The sequence below is a fragment of the Prionailurus bengalensis genome, chromosome D2 (genome assembly GCF_016509475.1).
Source record: "Prionailurus bengalensis isolate Pbe53 chromosome D2, Fcat_Pben_1.1_paternal_pri, whole genome shotgun sequence".
Classification (NCBI taxonomy): domain Eukaryota; kingdom Metazoa; phylum Chordata; class Mammalia; order Carnivora; family Felidae; genus Prionailurus; species Prionailurus bengalensis.
Window position 1 is genome coordinate 77846817 of NC_057351.1, and position 12865 is coordinate 77859681.

Genomic DNA, 12865 nt, shown 5'->3' on the forward strand with positions numbered 1-12865 from the left:
AATGTACCCCTGTCGTTTTAGGCTAAGAATGCCATTGAACAAACGGCCCTCCCGGCTTTAAAAACAAACAACAGAACCACAGATGAGTGGCAGTGTTCAGTACTTCCTGATTAAAACTAGCTGAACAGAGCAGAGACGGTGGAATGCAGCTAAAGAGAGGTGCTCGTCCCTGGAAAAGAGGTGTGGAGGGTGCAGAGGAGAAAGGAAGTCACAGGCTCATTAGACCCAAAGGCAGGGAGGCTCAGGTCCGTCCTCCCTCAGGGAGTACTTCGTGTGCCCCTTCCCACCAACTCCCATCCCTGGCTGGCTGCCAGCAGCAGAGAGCTCACCCTCTCCCACTGCACCCTGGCCACCTGGAAATGGACTTCAGTCTTAATGAAGCACGCGTGCTGTCGCATGCTGTCATGGTCTGCAAATGTGCAGGTCAGGAAGCCATCCGCAGAAGCACCGGGTAGACCAGTTGTCCTCGGAGTGCATTGGCCCCCACACAGTGCTGACTGGGATCAGGGAAGATTTGGAATAGCCCAGTCCCTCTGCTCCCTGGTCCCCGGACCTGAGTTCTTAGATATGAAAATATCCGGGCTCTTTCCAGGCATCCTTCTTTTTTTTTTTTTTACATTTATTTATTTTTGAAAGACAGAGCACAAGTGGGGAGGGGCACAGAGAGGGAGACAGAGAATCTGAAGCAGGCTCCCGGCTCCGAGCCATCAGCACAGAGCCTGACGCAGGGCTCGAACTCACAGACCGTGAGATGATGACCTGAGCCGAAGTCGAACACTCAACCAACTGAGCCACCCAGGTGCCCCTCCGGGCATCCTTAACTTTTTGGGAGACCCCAGACTCTGAGGACAAGATTTTCCTGAGGAAAAAAGCACAGCCACGCGCACACAGCGTTCTGTACATATTTGGGCAGTCACCTCCCTGCACAGGCCATGGAGCCCAGGTTAGCAGAGAACCCCTGAGGCGCGGACCCTGGGATGGGTTTAGAATAGCATTCTTTCAGTGCAAACTGGTGCAGCCTCTCTGGAAAACCGTATGGAGGTTCCTCACACAATTAAAAATAGACCTACCCTATGACCCAGCAATAGCACTGCTAGGAATTTCCCCAAGGGATACAGGAGTGCTGATGCATAGGGCCCTTGTACCCCAATGTTTATAGCAGCACTTTCAACAATAGCCAAATTATGGAAAGAGCCTAAATGTCCATCAACTGACAAATGGATACAGAAGTTGTGGTTTATATATACAATGGAATACTACTTGGCAATGAGAAAGAATGAAATCTGGCCCTTTGTAGCAATGTGGATGGAACTTATTATTCTAAGTGAAATAAGTCAGGCAGAGAAAGACAGATACCATATGTTTTCACTCTTATGTGGATCCTGAGAAACTTAACAGAAGACCATGGGGGAGGGGAAGGGGGAAAAAAAGTTACAGAGAGGGAGGGAGGCAAACCATAAGAGACTCTTAAATACTGAGAACAAACTGAGGGTTGATGGGGAGAGGGGGGGAGGGGAAAGTGGGTGATGGGTGATGGGCATTGAGGAGAGCACCTGTTGGGATGAACCCTGGGTGTTGTATGGAAGCCAAGTTGACAATAAATTTCATATTAGAAAAAAAAAATCGCATTCTTTCAGCAGGAGCTCACTTTTCTTTGGCTTCATCTTCCTTGGTGGAGGCTGGGAGCCCGGGCTGTAGCTGTGCTCAGGTCCGAGCACGTGCGTTTCCTCTAAGGGCGTCTCTGCCGACACAGACAGGGGACCCTTGAGCATCCAGCCAGGAGGGCACCTGCAAGGGAGGGACGCGGGGTCCAGAGCCCCGGGCTGACGGCTTTCTCTCTTGGATGCTGCCTCCCAGCCTTCGCCATGGCCCTGAAGAGCCTCTACCTGAGCCAGGTGGAGATGAACGTCAACGACGTGCTGGCCGTGCTGGCTTCCGCACACGTTCTCCAGTTCAGCAGCCTGTTTCAAAGGTAAGGAAATATAGCAAGGCTCGGGCCAGGCCCAGCCCTGGGCAAGGTAGAGGGGGGCCCCCCTGGCCCATTCATAGAATGGCCCCTATCCACGGGCTAGAACATCCGGGTTTCTTGGCACAGAGCTGTGAGTCTGCAGAGGGACCGAGGCACGAATCCACCCGTCTCTTTCAGTATTCTTCAAAAAAAACCAGTCTTTTTCTTAAAGTTTTCTATTTATCTTTGAGAGACAGAGTGCTAGCGGGGAGGGGCAGAGGGAGAGGGAGACACAGAATCTGAAGCGGGCTCCAGGCTCTGAGCTGTCCGCACAGAGCCCGATGCAGGTCATGTGAGATCATGACCTGAGCTGAAGTCAGACGCTTAACTGACTGAGCCACCCAAACGCCCCTGGAATATTTTTATTCTTACAAATGTTACACACGGTCACGGTAGATCTTTCGGAAGAGAGAAAAATGCAAAGATCAAAGTCAGCTGCCCACCAGTCCCGCTGCCCACTGGGGGCACAGCCTTTCTCTTGGGGATTCAGACCCCACTGACCCACCTGGGCTGCCTGTCAGGGGGGCCGAGCAGGGGAAACCAGGGGGCGTTCACGGTGGATGGACATCGAATGTGAAAGCCTGCTCATCCTGCCAAGGGTTGCCTGGGTTCATGGGCACCAAGAGAACGTGTGGGTAGTGAAAACAGAAGAGTGCAATGCAGCCTTGGGGGCTGACATTCAGAGGTTCCCAGTTTTCATTAGACTTTTTCCGCAAAGCCAGAAGCAGCCTAGGATGTGAGCAGCAGGGCCTGTGCTGAGCCCTGCTATAAGCCGCTCTTTGGTCTCCCTGGGCCTCAGTGTTCTCAGATGTGAAATGGGGCTCATTACATTCATCCTGAGTACTTCGCGGGACTTTGTTCAGGGTGAGGGGATGTCAGCACGAAGGGCTTTGAGGTGGGGCCTTTGCCCCGGTCAGACACTGTTCTCAGCTTTTGGCAAGGGTGACCTCACTTTATCCTCCCTGCAGGGAGGTGGTATATCATTATGTCCACTTCACAGACAAGAAAACTGAGGCCTCACGAGGTGAGTAGCTTGCACAAGACCACAGTAGAGCCGCCAGAACATGCAGGAGGCCAGGGGTCTCGGAACCTGTACCCCTAACACTGTCCTTTTCGGCTTTGCTCTGCTGAGGAGGTAGTGTCGCTTGCTCATTCAGGGCTTCACTGACTTTCAGTGGCATTTGGTGAGGTGAGGTTTGCTTGGGGCCAGTCACCTGCCAGCTCATTCCGTCACCTTCGTTCACTCATCTGCTCCTTTAAGAACGACGTCTTGGGCATCTCCAGGACACCAGGACCAGGGGGCAAGGGCCCTGCCCTCTGAAGCTTCTTGCCCTACGGTCTCCAGGGCACAGGAAATGAGTAAAGTGGAATGAAGGATGGGGATTCCCAGATGGAACATTTTGTGTTATGTGTGATTAATTTCAAGTAAACGGGGCCCAGTGATTAACAAGAACAGTTCTTAGAACCTCCCCCTTTTCCGTATCCCGTAATACTGCTCCATTCCAGTAACTTACGAAAGGGTAGGTGAACCGAGTGGAAAATTGCTGATGGGATTCACTCTTCTAGAATATTCTGTCCCTTCCCTTGGGCTTTTTTGGGGATGCGTGCCTCCTGCAGTCATGTCCCGGACGTCGAGCTGGTGTCTTGTAGTCTTTGATTTCCTAATAACTCCTGGGATTCAACATAGAGAGGGGATTTAGGGCAGGGATGGCCCACCAAGCTTGCTCTGCTCTACGCCTCAGTATCCTCTTTTGAGGAAATGGATGGATGAATGAACTTCCCATCCAAGACAAGAGAGGACATCAGCTGCTCTGTAGACGGCAGGGGTAGGATCTCTCCCAAGGATCTTGCAGGTTTCAATTCACTTTCATAGAGTCCACACAGCCAGCTTCAACCCCAAATACACTTTGAGCAGGGGTCTCATTTCTGGGGCACCTGAAATGACTCAGGCCAGATGCTCGATCAAGAGCATCAAGAAGCCTTATGAGGGATGCAGACGTCCCATGAACTGAAGGATGCAGGCTCTCGGAGGCCTGGACGTGACAACCGAGGGCACACTGAGGGGACCAGAGTCTTGAAGAGGTGCTCCAGCTTGTCGGCATGGCCTGACCTGGATGGTGCGTGGCGGGAGGTGGGAGACCAGCAGGTGTAGGTACAGCCGGATTGTGTAGGGTCTGGGGCTGACTAAGGAGTCCAATCTAGACTGCAGTTGATGGCTGATCGTCCGGGGTTTGCTGAGATTTCCCTCGTGTTGTATATACCACCCATCTTCTGTGCCATACAGCCTTCATAAAACTGCTAAGTCCCAGCTTCCTTGCTCAGGACACTTCTGAGCAGCTCTTTCCTGGTGCTCTAATATCTCTGGTCCCAAAGTCGGAAGGCCAGCCTCCCTCACGGAGCAGGGATTCCAGCCGCTGTCTGTCAGCCTTGGCTGCCCTACCTCAGGCCCAGCTTCCTTGGAACCCTAGCCCTGGCTATTGGGGGCTAAGCCAAGAATGACAGGTTCTTCATTTTCCTTCCTCCACCCAAACTTGGTTCAAGGTCAGAGCAGCAAGGGCTTTGGGGATAATGAGCCAGACCCGTCATTGCACGGGGGCATATGGACCTTGCTCAAGATTCTCCAGATAGCCGTGGCCAGGTCTTACAGGTCAGATCCCGGTTGGCCTGGCACACAGCTGGGCTGCCTGTCACCTGCCTTCAAGAGGCTGATGGTACATTTGGCTGCAATGTGGCAGCACAAGCCTCAGTGTGTGTGTGGTACGTGGGTGCGTGTGGGTGTGTTTGTATAGGGGAACAGAAATGTCGTGTGGGTCACTCTGAAAGCATCACAAATCCAGGTGCTGAACAAGACCTCAAAGGTCATCTTGGCTGAGCTCCCAGCCAAGGGCAGAATCACCCAGATGGCTGCCCTGGTCTGAATCACACGTAGCAGAAGCCATTCCCCTTCGGGGGATGCGGAGTGTGCGTGCCGGTTCCATCTGGTACGGTTCCTTGATTTCGTGCATCAGATATGCGCACTGGCCCAGCTGGGCTCAGGGCTGTCACGTGCATGCACGTATGAGCATGTTTCAGGCTTGCTTGGTGTCCCTTGGTCTGGGGAAACCTGGCCATTCCAGTTCAGCCTGGCCGATGAGTCTGACCATGAGAAAGGGGGAGCATGAGTGAGGGTGTCAGCCTCTTAGAACACTAACTTCTGTGCCTTAACTCCAAGCCCGGCTAATTCTGTTCCCGTTTATCACTGGTAAGAGCCAGCACCTAAAGAACACCATGCCTGGTGGCCGGCAGGACTCGCACCTCTGGCAAACTCTCGGTTTCCAGCTCTCCCACCATCCTGGAGTTGAATGAAACCTCTGGGGCTGCCCCTTCTCTGAAAGCAGCCTCGGGACCCTCCAGGAACAGCATTTCTCTCTCTGCAGGTGTGTGGCCGTGATGATGAAGGGACTCACGCCAAGCACCATCAAGAGCTTTTACCTGGCCGGCTGCAAGGTGAGAACAACCTGGACAGAGCATACGGCACCTGGGGACTTTTGGGAGCACCCCAGCCTCTGGGATTTTACCCACCAGGCCCAGCTCCAAACAATTATGAAAAATAATTTTATTTTGAAGGGACATCTTTAGGGGCGCCTGGGTGGCTCAGTCGGTTAAGCATCCGACTTTGGCTCGGGTCATGAACTCCTGGTACGTGAGTTCGAGCCCTGCTTCAGGCTCCGCATTCTCTCTGCCCCGTGTGGGATCCTTTCTGCGCCTTGCTCACTCTCTCAAAATATAAATAAATAAATAAATAAAGTGTTAAAAAATTAAAAAACAAAAGGACATTTTAAAGCCAAAAATTAAATATTAATAATAATAATAATAACAATAATAAATGTAAACAAAAACTTAAAAACTAAGGGGGAAAAATACGGGCACAGTCTTTCTCACCAGAATAGCAGACAGTCTTCCAGGATATCCTTTTTGGAGTCAGGTGGAATTGTGTCCCATCCCCGCACCCTTGCCCTGGGGCCAGTCACCGTGCCAGTATCGGGAATAAATGATGTAATCTAATGGTCCCATTCTCAGAGGAGAACGCCACCTGATCCATCCTGATCAGGGTGACAGCTTCTAAGTGGCAGTGCTGGGCTCGAGCCCCAGGCCATCTGATCCCTGCCTTCCTCTGTGAGGCTACCGTTGACCTGGATGGGCACTCACCCCGTGAAACAGGCCCGTCTGACCGTGACGTCTGGTTAACTCACCATCAGCTGGTGCCAGTGCTCTCGTAATGGCAGCTAAGAACGTGCTAAGTGCCTATTTTGTCAAAGACAATAAGTGTCCCCACCGTCCATCAGTAACTAGAAAGTCACTCTGTGGGCGGTGTCTTTGCATTCTGGTCAACATTTTCTTTTCCGGCCACTCTTGGCCTGGGAAGGACTGTAGCCCCCAGGACGTGCGAAGCGTACTGAGACCCTGCCAAGGTCCCTGGCCCTGGGAGAACCTTCCCACTTCCTTTGGACTTTGATGTCAGGGTATGTGCCCCCCACCAGCCTCAGCACTCCATCTGGGGTACACGCTGCAGGCCCTTCCATGATCCGTGACTGACTTCAGCCCAGAGATTTCAGTGGGCAAGTCCTGTGGTCAGACCACCAGGCCGCATCGTCGCAGGCCAGCAGAGGGCGCCAAGAGTTCAGGGATCGCTTTATCTATCCTTGGCTTTTCTTGCCTTCGCAGTACAAGGAAGAGCAGCTCACCACTGCCTGCGAGAAGTGGCTGGAAATGAACTTGGTCCCTCTGGTAGGGACACAGATCCACCTCCGGAAAATCCCGCAGGAGCTGCTTCACAGAGTGCTGCGGTCCCCCAGGTCAGAGCTGGTGCCCAGGGGTGCTGTGCTGGGGGTGGGGGGTACCAGGAGCCCCCACCACCCTGCCTGGGGCAGCAGGGCCGGTCCTGGGAGGGGGGTGCTCCAGCGGGGTGCATCCACGCCCCTGCTGGCCATGCCAGGTGTCCTACACGTCCTCCATCCCAAACTCCCCACCATCCTGAACAGCTGGCCAGGGTGGGGGCTGAAACGCGGGGCACTGTGGGTAGGGAGGGGGACAAGACCCCTCACGCTCCTTCCCTGGGGTGAGGACCTTCTGGGTGCCCGCTGTCCCGTGACCCACATGGTGGTTCATTCAGTAATTGCCTACATAATGTTAAAAAATCCTGACAACGTTAATATACACCCGCTGTGGAAAATGGAAAACAGGGAAATGCAGAAAACAGAAAATAAGCACTCTCGTCCTAAATTGATTCCTGCCTTTTGCCCTGAGCCCTCTCCTGAACAGATGTGACCCAGACACCAGACTCTCTGTTTGACGCTCGAGCTAAAACCCAACCCTGGGGGCCCCCACCCTGTGTTCCTTTAGCGGCTGATCAAACTGGAATCTTGGGGGGGGCCTTCTGCACATCACGTGGCCCTCCGCCCCGACTGCGTCAGTAGCACTTTCAGACCCAGCCCGTCTCTAAGGGCTTCTCTCCACAGGCACCAGCCAGAGATCTCCATCATCCGTTGTCTGGACCACTGCAGGGACCTCTGACTCAGGGTGTTGTGTCAGCTCTTGACCCCCTCCAAGAACATCTCTAGCCAAAGAGCTTTTGGCATGCCTACGTACCCCCAACATCTCACCAGCCACGAGGCACCCACGGGGGCTACCTTGGATCTCAGCCCTGCCGAGCTCCTTGGAACCCACCAGTCTGCTCCCCTCCAGCCCAGTTCCTAGAAACGTCCCCAGTTCTTGGCCTTTTAGGTTTATTTCCAGTGTTTTATCAATATGAAAGTAGCGTCTTGGTGACCTCCTTCAATGTACCTCCTTCTATCTTCATCCCAGATTATCTTCCCACATGAAATTTCTAGAAGTGACATTATTAAGTCAACAGGGCTTTCTGGTTTTGTCACAGGTAAAAAGCATTCTAAAAAATATTCTATTTGAAAATAATTTCTAACAAATCAAGATGGCAAGAACAGTATAAAGAATATTTCTATACCCTTTACCCTATTTTGTTCAGTTTCTGCTGTTTGTTTGATCATCTGCATCTGTAGGTGTAACCGTGTACCCACATAGTTTTTCCTGAACCCTCTGAAAGCAAGTTGCACACATCATGTACCCTGTCTCCTAAATGCTTCAGTGTTTATTTCCTAACAGAAAGAACCTTTTAATGTAATCACAATGCAGTGGTCAACTTCAGGGAATTTAGCATTGATGTTAATGCCTTGACATGATTAGCCCATTGCCGTCCTTTATAACATTTCTTCCCCAGTGCGGGATCTGGTTTAGGATCACATGTTGCATTTACTTGTCATGACTCTTTGGGACTCTTGAAAAGGTTCTCGATACCCATTGCCAAGGTACCGAGATTGTATTCCCTTTGGGTAGGTTTCAAAAGTGAGAAGTAAATCCCACTAAACATTTTAGCCGTATGTTAGAAATGGAATGTTTACTCGTGGTCGTGTGGCGGAAAGCGTTCTGATATCAGAAATTAGATCTGCAAAGATTCATTCCACCGTTGGTTTGAATTTACTAAGTGGCTTGTGATGCCCTCGCACTTACAGAGAAATGTGGTTGGTAGAACAGAGTTCTGGTGTCAAGGGAGACCATATTAGCAGGAAGACCTCAGGAACCCAGTCCAGGAACACTTCTGGGGCCCTGGGGGGGGGCACTCCTGGTGTCATTCTGCCCTACTCCCTGATGCTTTTCCCCAACCTCCGGCAGAGGAAAGGTTACACAACCGTGGAGGAAAAGGTAAACAAGGCATCCCTTAGACTTTTCGTAACACTGTCCCTCCCTTGGAAAGACTGAGCTGTCGCACCCTGGTAGTATTTGACCAAGAAAAGGGAAAAGTTGTCTGACCACAGCCAGAACCTTGGTGATGGAACAGGCCTTACAAAATGTCCACTAGGCAGGAAAAGAGGTCAAGCACCTTCCACGTCAAGCGTCTAGACTCACAGGCTTGGAGAGACATGACGGAGCTGGGAACTGGGTCCTGCTCCTCGGGCCCCTCCCCCAGGAGCTGTGTCCACACAACCCAGAGCCATCCCGGCAGCTGGAGGAGACCCTGTGTGGCCTTGAGCAAGTCATGGGGCCCGTGTGCCTTGGAGAGACCGGGCTAACGGCTCCCAGACTCGTGTTCGTGTTCCCCGGGGCACATTCTCCTCACCCGCCCTGTTGATGTCCAGTGACCGCCTGCTTTAAAGCTGGAGGGAGGTGGGGAACAGAGGGTGCTGGAAGACAGGGCCTGGCCGCACCCCGTGCCCGGCGGGATTGTTAGACATTCACCCAGGCTCAGGTTCCTCATCTGGGCGCACTTGTTGGCTGGTGGATCTGGCACTTTGGACCGCAGCCAATGAAGAACAAACCCTTGGACGAGTTCGCTGTTACCGAGCACCTGTGCGCTGTGCCTTTCAACCACCACAACCCTATGCGATAGGTAGTTATTGCCCCTAAGATAAGAGGGACAGTAAAAGGCAGGGCTGGGCTCCAACCTGGGACTCAGGCTCCAAGGTCCAGGCTCACACCCTCCATGCTGCAACGTCTCTTCATTCGTCACAGAGACCAGGCTTCCCGGCAACCAGAACTCCACCAGATCTGGGTCGTCCTGGCAAGTCACGTGACGCCAGAGCAGCCGTGTGGCCACGCCAACCCTTGAGGTCGGGGATGGCGCATCCCCGGGGCCCAGGAAGGTACACTGTGGCCCACCCCCCTGGTGTTTGGGTTTCTAAGCATCATCGGAACAACATCCTTCTCAGCAGGTGCTTCAACTTCTGGGCTGTTCACCTTCCCTTTCTGAAGTCCCTTTGACCTCAGCTCCCTTTGGGTTTTGCTCTCCATTTTATAAATGACCTCGCATAAAATACACACCGGTTTACTAGCCTCCAGGGCCTCTGGTTTTACTTTCTTTGCCTGGGCCTTGGGTTTTCAGTTCATTTTGTCTTTAGAGGTCACCACTAGGTTACCCTGTTCCACTAACTCTAATATTATGAAAGCTTCATTCCAAGTTTTCTGGAAGCCAAGCTCCTTGTAGACTCAGGAACATGGAAAACTTGGCAAGCTGTCTGGTTCCTATCAGCAGGAAGGCTGCCTTGCCGCCCCTGCAACGGGGGTGTGCCCGCTTCTCCCTGGCTTCCTGTCGAGGACACCACACGTCTTGAGGGCTCAAGAATTCCCAAGAGAAGCACCCCCTGTCCTCCACATCAGGCCTGTCCAACAGCTTTCCCACTAACATCTGGAACGCCACGGGGCATGGCTCTCAAACGTGATAGTTCCTGGGGCGCCTGGGTGGCTGAGTCTTAGGTTAAGTGTCTGACTTCGGCTCAGGTCATGATCTCGCAGTTTGTGAGTTCGAGCGCCGCGTCAAACTCTGTGCGGACAGCTCAGAGCCTGGAGCCTGCTTCGGATTCTGTGTCTCCCTCTCTCTCTGCCCCTTCATCACTGTCTCTCTCTCTCTCTCTCTCTCAAAAGAGTAAAACATTAAAAAAAAAATAGTTCCTGAAGCTGGTGGTTCTCTGGCTAATCGCAATACCTACTAACTATTGAGCACTTGTTGCATACAGAGCACTCTGAGTGGGTTATCAGCCTAATTCCTACAGCCACCCAGTGAGGTGGGTACTGTTACCTGCTTTCTTACCTGTGGAATGGAGATTACGGGAAATGCAAAGATTGACCCAGGCTCCCTCCATGCAGCATGAGAAATGGGATTTGAATGCAGGTCCGGGCGGCCTCAAAACCCCAGGTCATTGCCAGCCTAGCCCATTTCTCCTTATTGATAATCAAGATCAATAAGGATATTGATGGATCTATTTTTCATTATAGAAAAAACTTTTAAATGTAGGAAGATCATAGAAAACACAGTTGGGCCCACTTCCCAAAATGAACAGTGACATTTTGTCATAAGAAAGAAAACACTACCAAGACTGTGCACCCTCCCCAGCCTTATTCTCCTTCCATTCTCCCTGCCTCCCTCCCTCCCTCCCTCCCTAAAGACAATCAGACCATTGTCATGGGCTCACATGAACGCATCCGTGTGATTATATTCTTACTACATATATGTGTGTCCATAAATAACATTTTGCAAAGGCTTAAACTTCAAATAAATGTTCTCATAGTGACTTTAATGTTCTGCCGCTTACTTTACTCATTAACATGATGCGATGTGTTCTCTCCGTATTGATACTTACATATCTGATTAGCATTTTAAATTTGATGTTGTACAGGGTTCCATAGAATGAATAGATAGCAATTTTTCATTCCCTTCTTAATGGCCTTTTGATTTATTTTGCTTCATTTTTTGTCGTGGCAATCGATGCTGCCGTGGGTACCCTTGTTCGTGGTTTCTTGTTTGCGTTGAGACGGCGTTCTCTATACTCAAAGGGGGGCCTTTATTATTTACATACAATTTTCTCAAAAAAAAAAGACAAACAGTGCCTTGTTAGAAGCATTCTTCTCTTAAAGAACAAATGCCAGTTGCCTCCCAATGGCTATTAGTGAGCCCCAGTAAACACAGGGAGAACAGCCCAGATGTTCCCCGAGGGAAGTTTAAGAACTCTGTAAGTTCTGTTTTGATTGAGGCCATCAGGGCTCTTATGTAAATGAAAATATGTTTGAGTGTCCTGAGCAGGAGCCAATACTTTACTGGTACTTGGTCTAAAGACAGGGCTTTATTTGAACAATTACCATTCACAATGAAAGTAAAACCAGAATCCTGATTCACGGAGCCCCAGTTACTCCTCCTGTGTTGCTGCCTGTTCCTCTTTGGAGACGTCCCAAAGAACCTTCTGGGCTTGGGAACCTTGGGCTTGGATTCTGCACCGGGAGTCATGTAGCTCCCCAGCCCAGAGGTGGTTGGTGTCCCTGTGGAGTTCTATGTGGGCACATCATATCAAGTGGCTGTGACATCCCCCCTCCTGCCTCACTGTCATTGCCCAGACGGTGACAAATTTGGTCCTGTCTGGCCAGAGTCAAAGCCCATGCATCTGTAGGTAACCTGAAAACAGAGCAAAGAGACATTCTGTGATCAGAAATAGTGTCAAAGGTGGGTGGGTGACATTTCCATTGTTCTTTAGAGTCCCTACTTAGCTTGGGTCCCACCCACCAAGACCACTCAAAGTTGTGGGTGCAGAGGCCGTGACAGGTTTCGAAGCCAGTGTGCCATTCCTGTGGTCAAGACCGGAAATATCGAGGAGTTTAAGAAACACCGAAATGACTTCTCAGATAATCAAGTTGTTGGAGGCTGTTTAGAGAACCTTTTTGGGAAACACCCTTCCTTTACAGAGTTGACACCGTGGGGAGCGACACTCGCTCCTTCTCACCACTTGTTTCTTGATAAGAAGTCTCATGCCGCTGCAGGCCAAGCGTGGGTTCTGCAGCCAGGACCTGGCCCTGCCACTTACGAGTGCCAGCGGCCACTCACTAGCACGCTCCTAGGTGCCAGGCGCTGCACTCAGCAAGCTGTACGTGTGTGGTCAGCTCGATGATGTCGACATCCCAACCCCCAGAGCCTGTGAATCTGTCAGATTGCATGGCAAAGAGGAAAAACATTGCGGATGGATGACCTTGAGCTGGGGAGGGCATCCTGGGTTACCCAGGTGGGCCCAGGATAATCACAAGGCTCCTTCCTCATGGAAGAGGGAGGCAGGAGGATCAGAACCAGAAGGAGATTGATTGGAAGGCACTGTGCTGTTGGCTTGAGGGTGGAGGAAGGAGCCACAGGCCATGGGAATGTGGGTGGCCTCTGGAAGCTGGAAAAAACAAGGAAATGATTTTCCATAGAGCCTCCAGAAAGAAGGCGGCCCGCCCCTGGATCTTAGCTCAGTGAGATCGATTTTTATTCTGACCTCCACAACCGTA

The 12865-nt window shown here is 51.5% G+C and overlaps 1 protein-coding gene across 2 annotated transcripts in view; it reads left to right on the forward strand.

The window, feature by feature from the left end:
• BTBD16 (BTB domain containing 16) overlaps positions 1-12865 on the forward strand; it is a 45098-nt gene that overhangs the window by 12659 nt on the left and 19574 nt on the right. For both annotated transcript variants that reach the window (XM_043597762.1, XM_043597763.1), the window contains exons 7-9: positions 1858-1972; positions 5425-5494; positions 6713-6843. In XM_043597762.1, coding sequence (XP_043453697.1) covers positions 1858-1972; positions 5425-5494; positions 6713-6843 — 316 coding nt within the window. The remainder of the gene's footprint in view (positions 1-1857; positions 1973-5424; positions 5495-6712; positions 6844-12865) is intronic.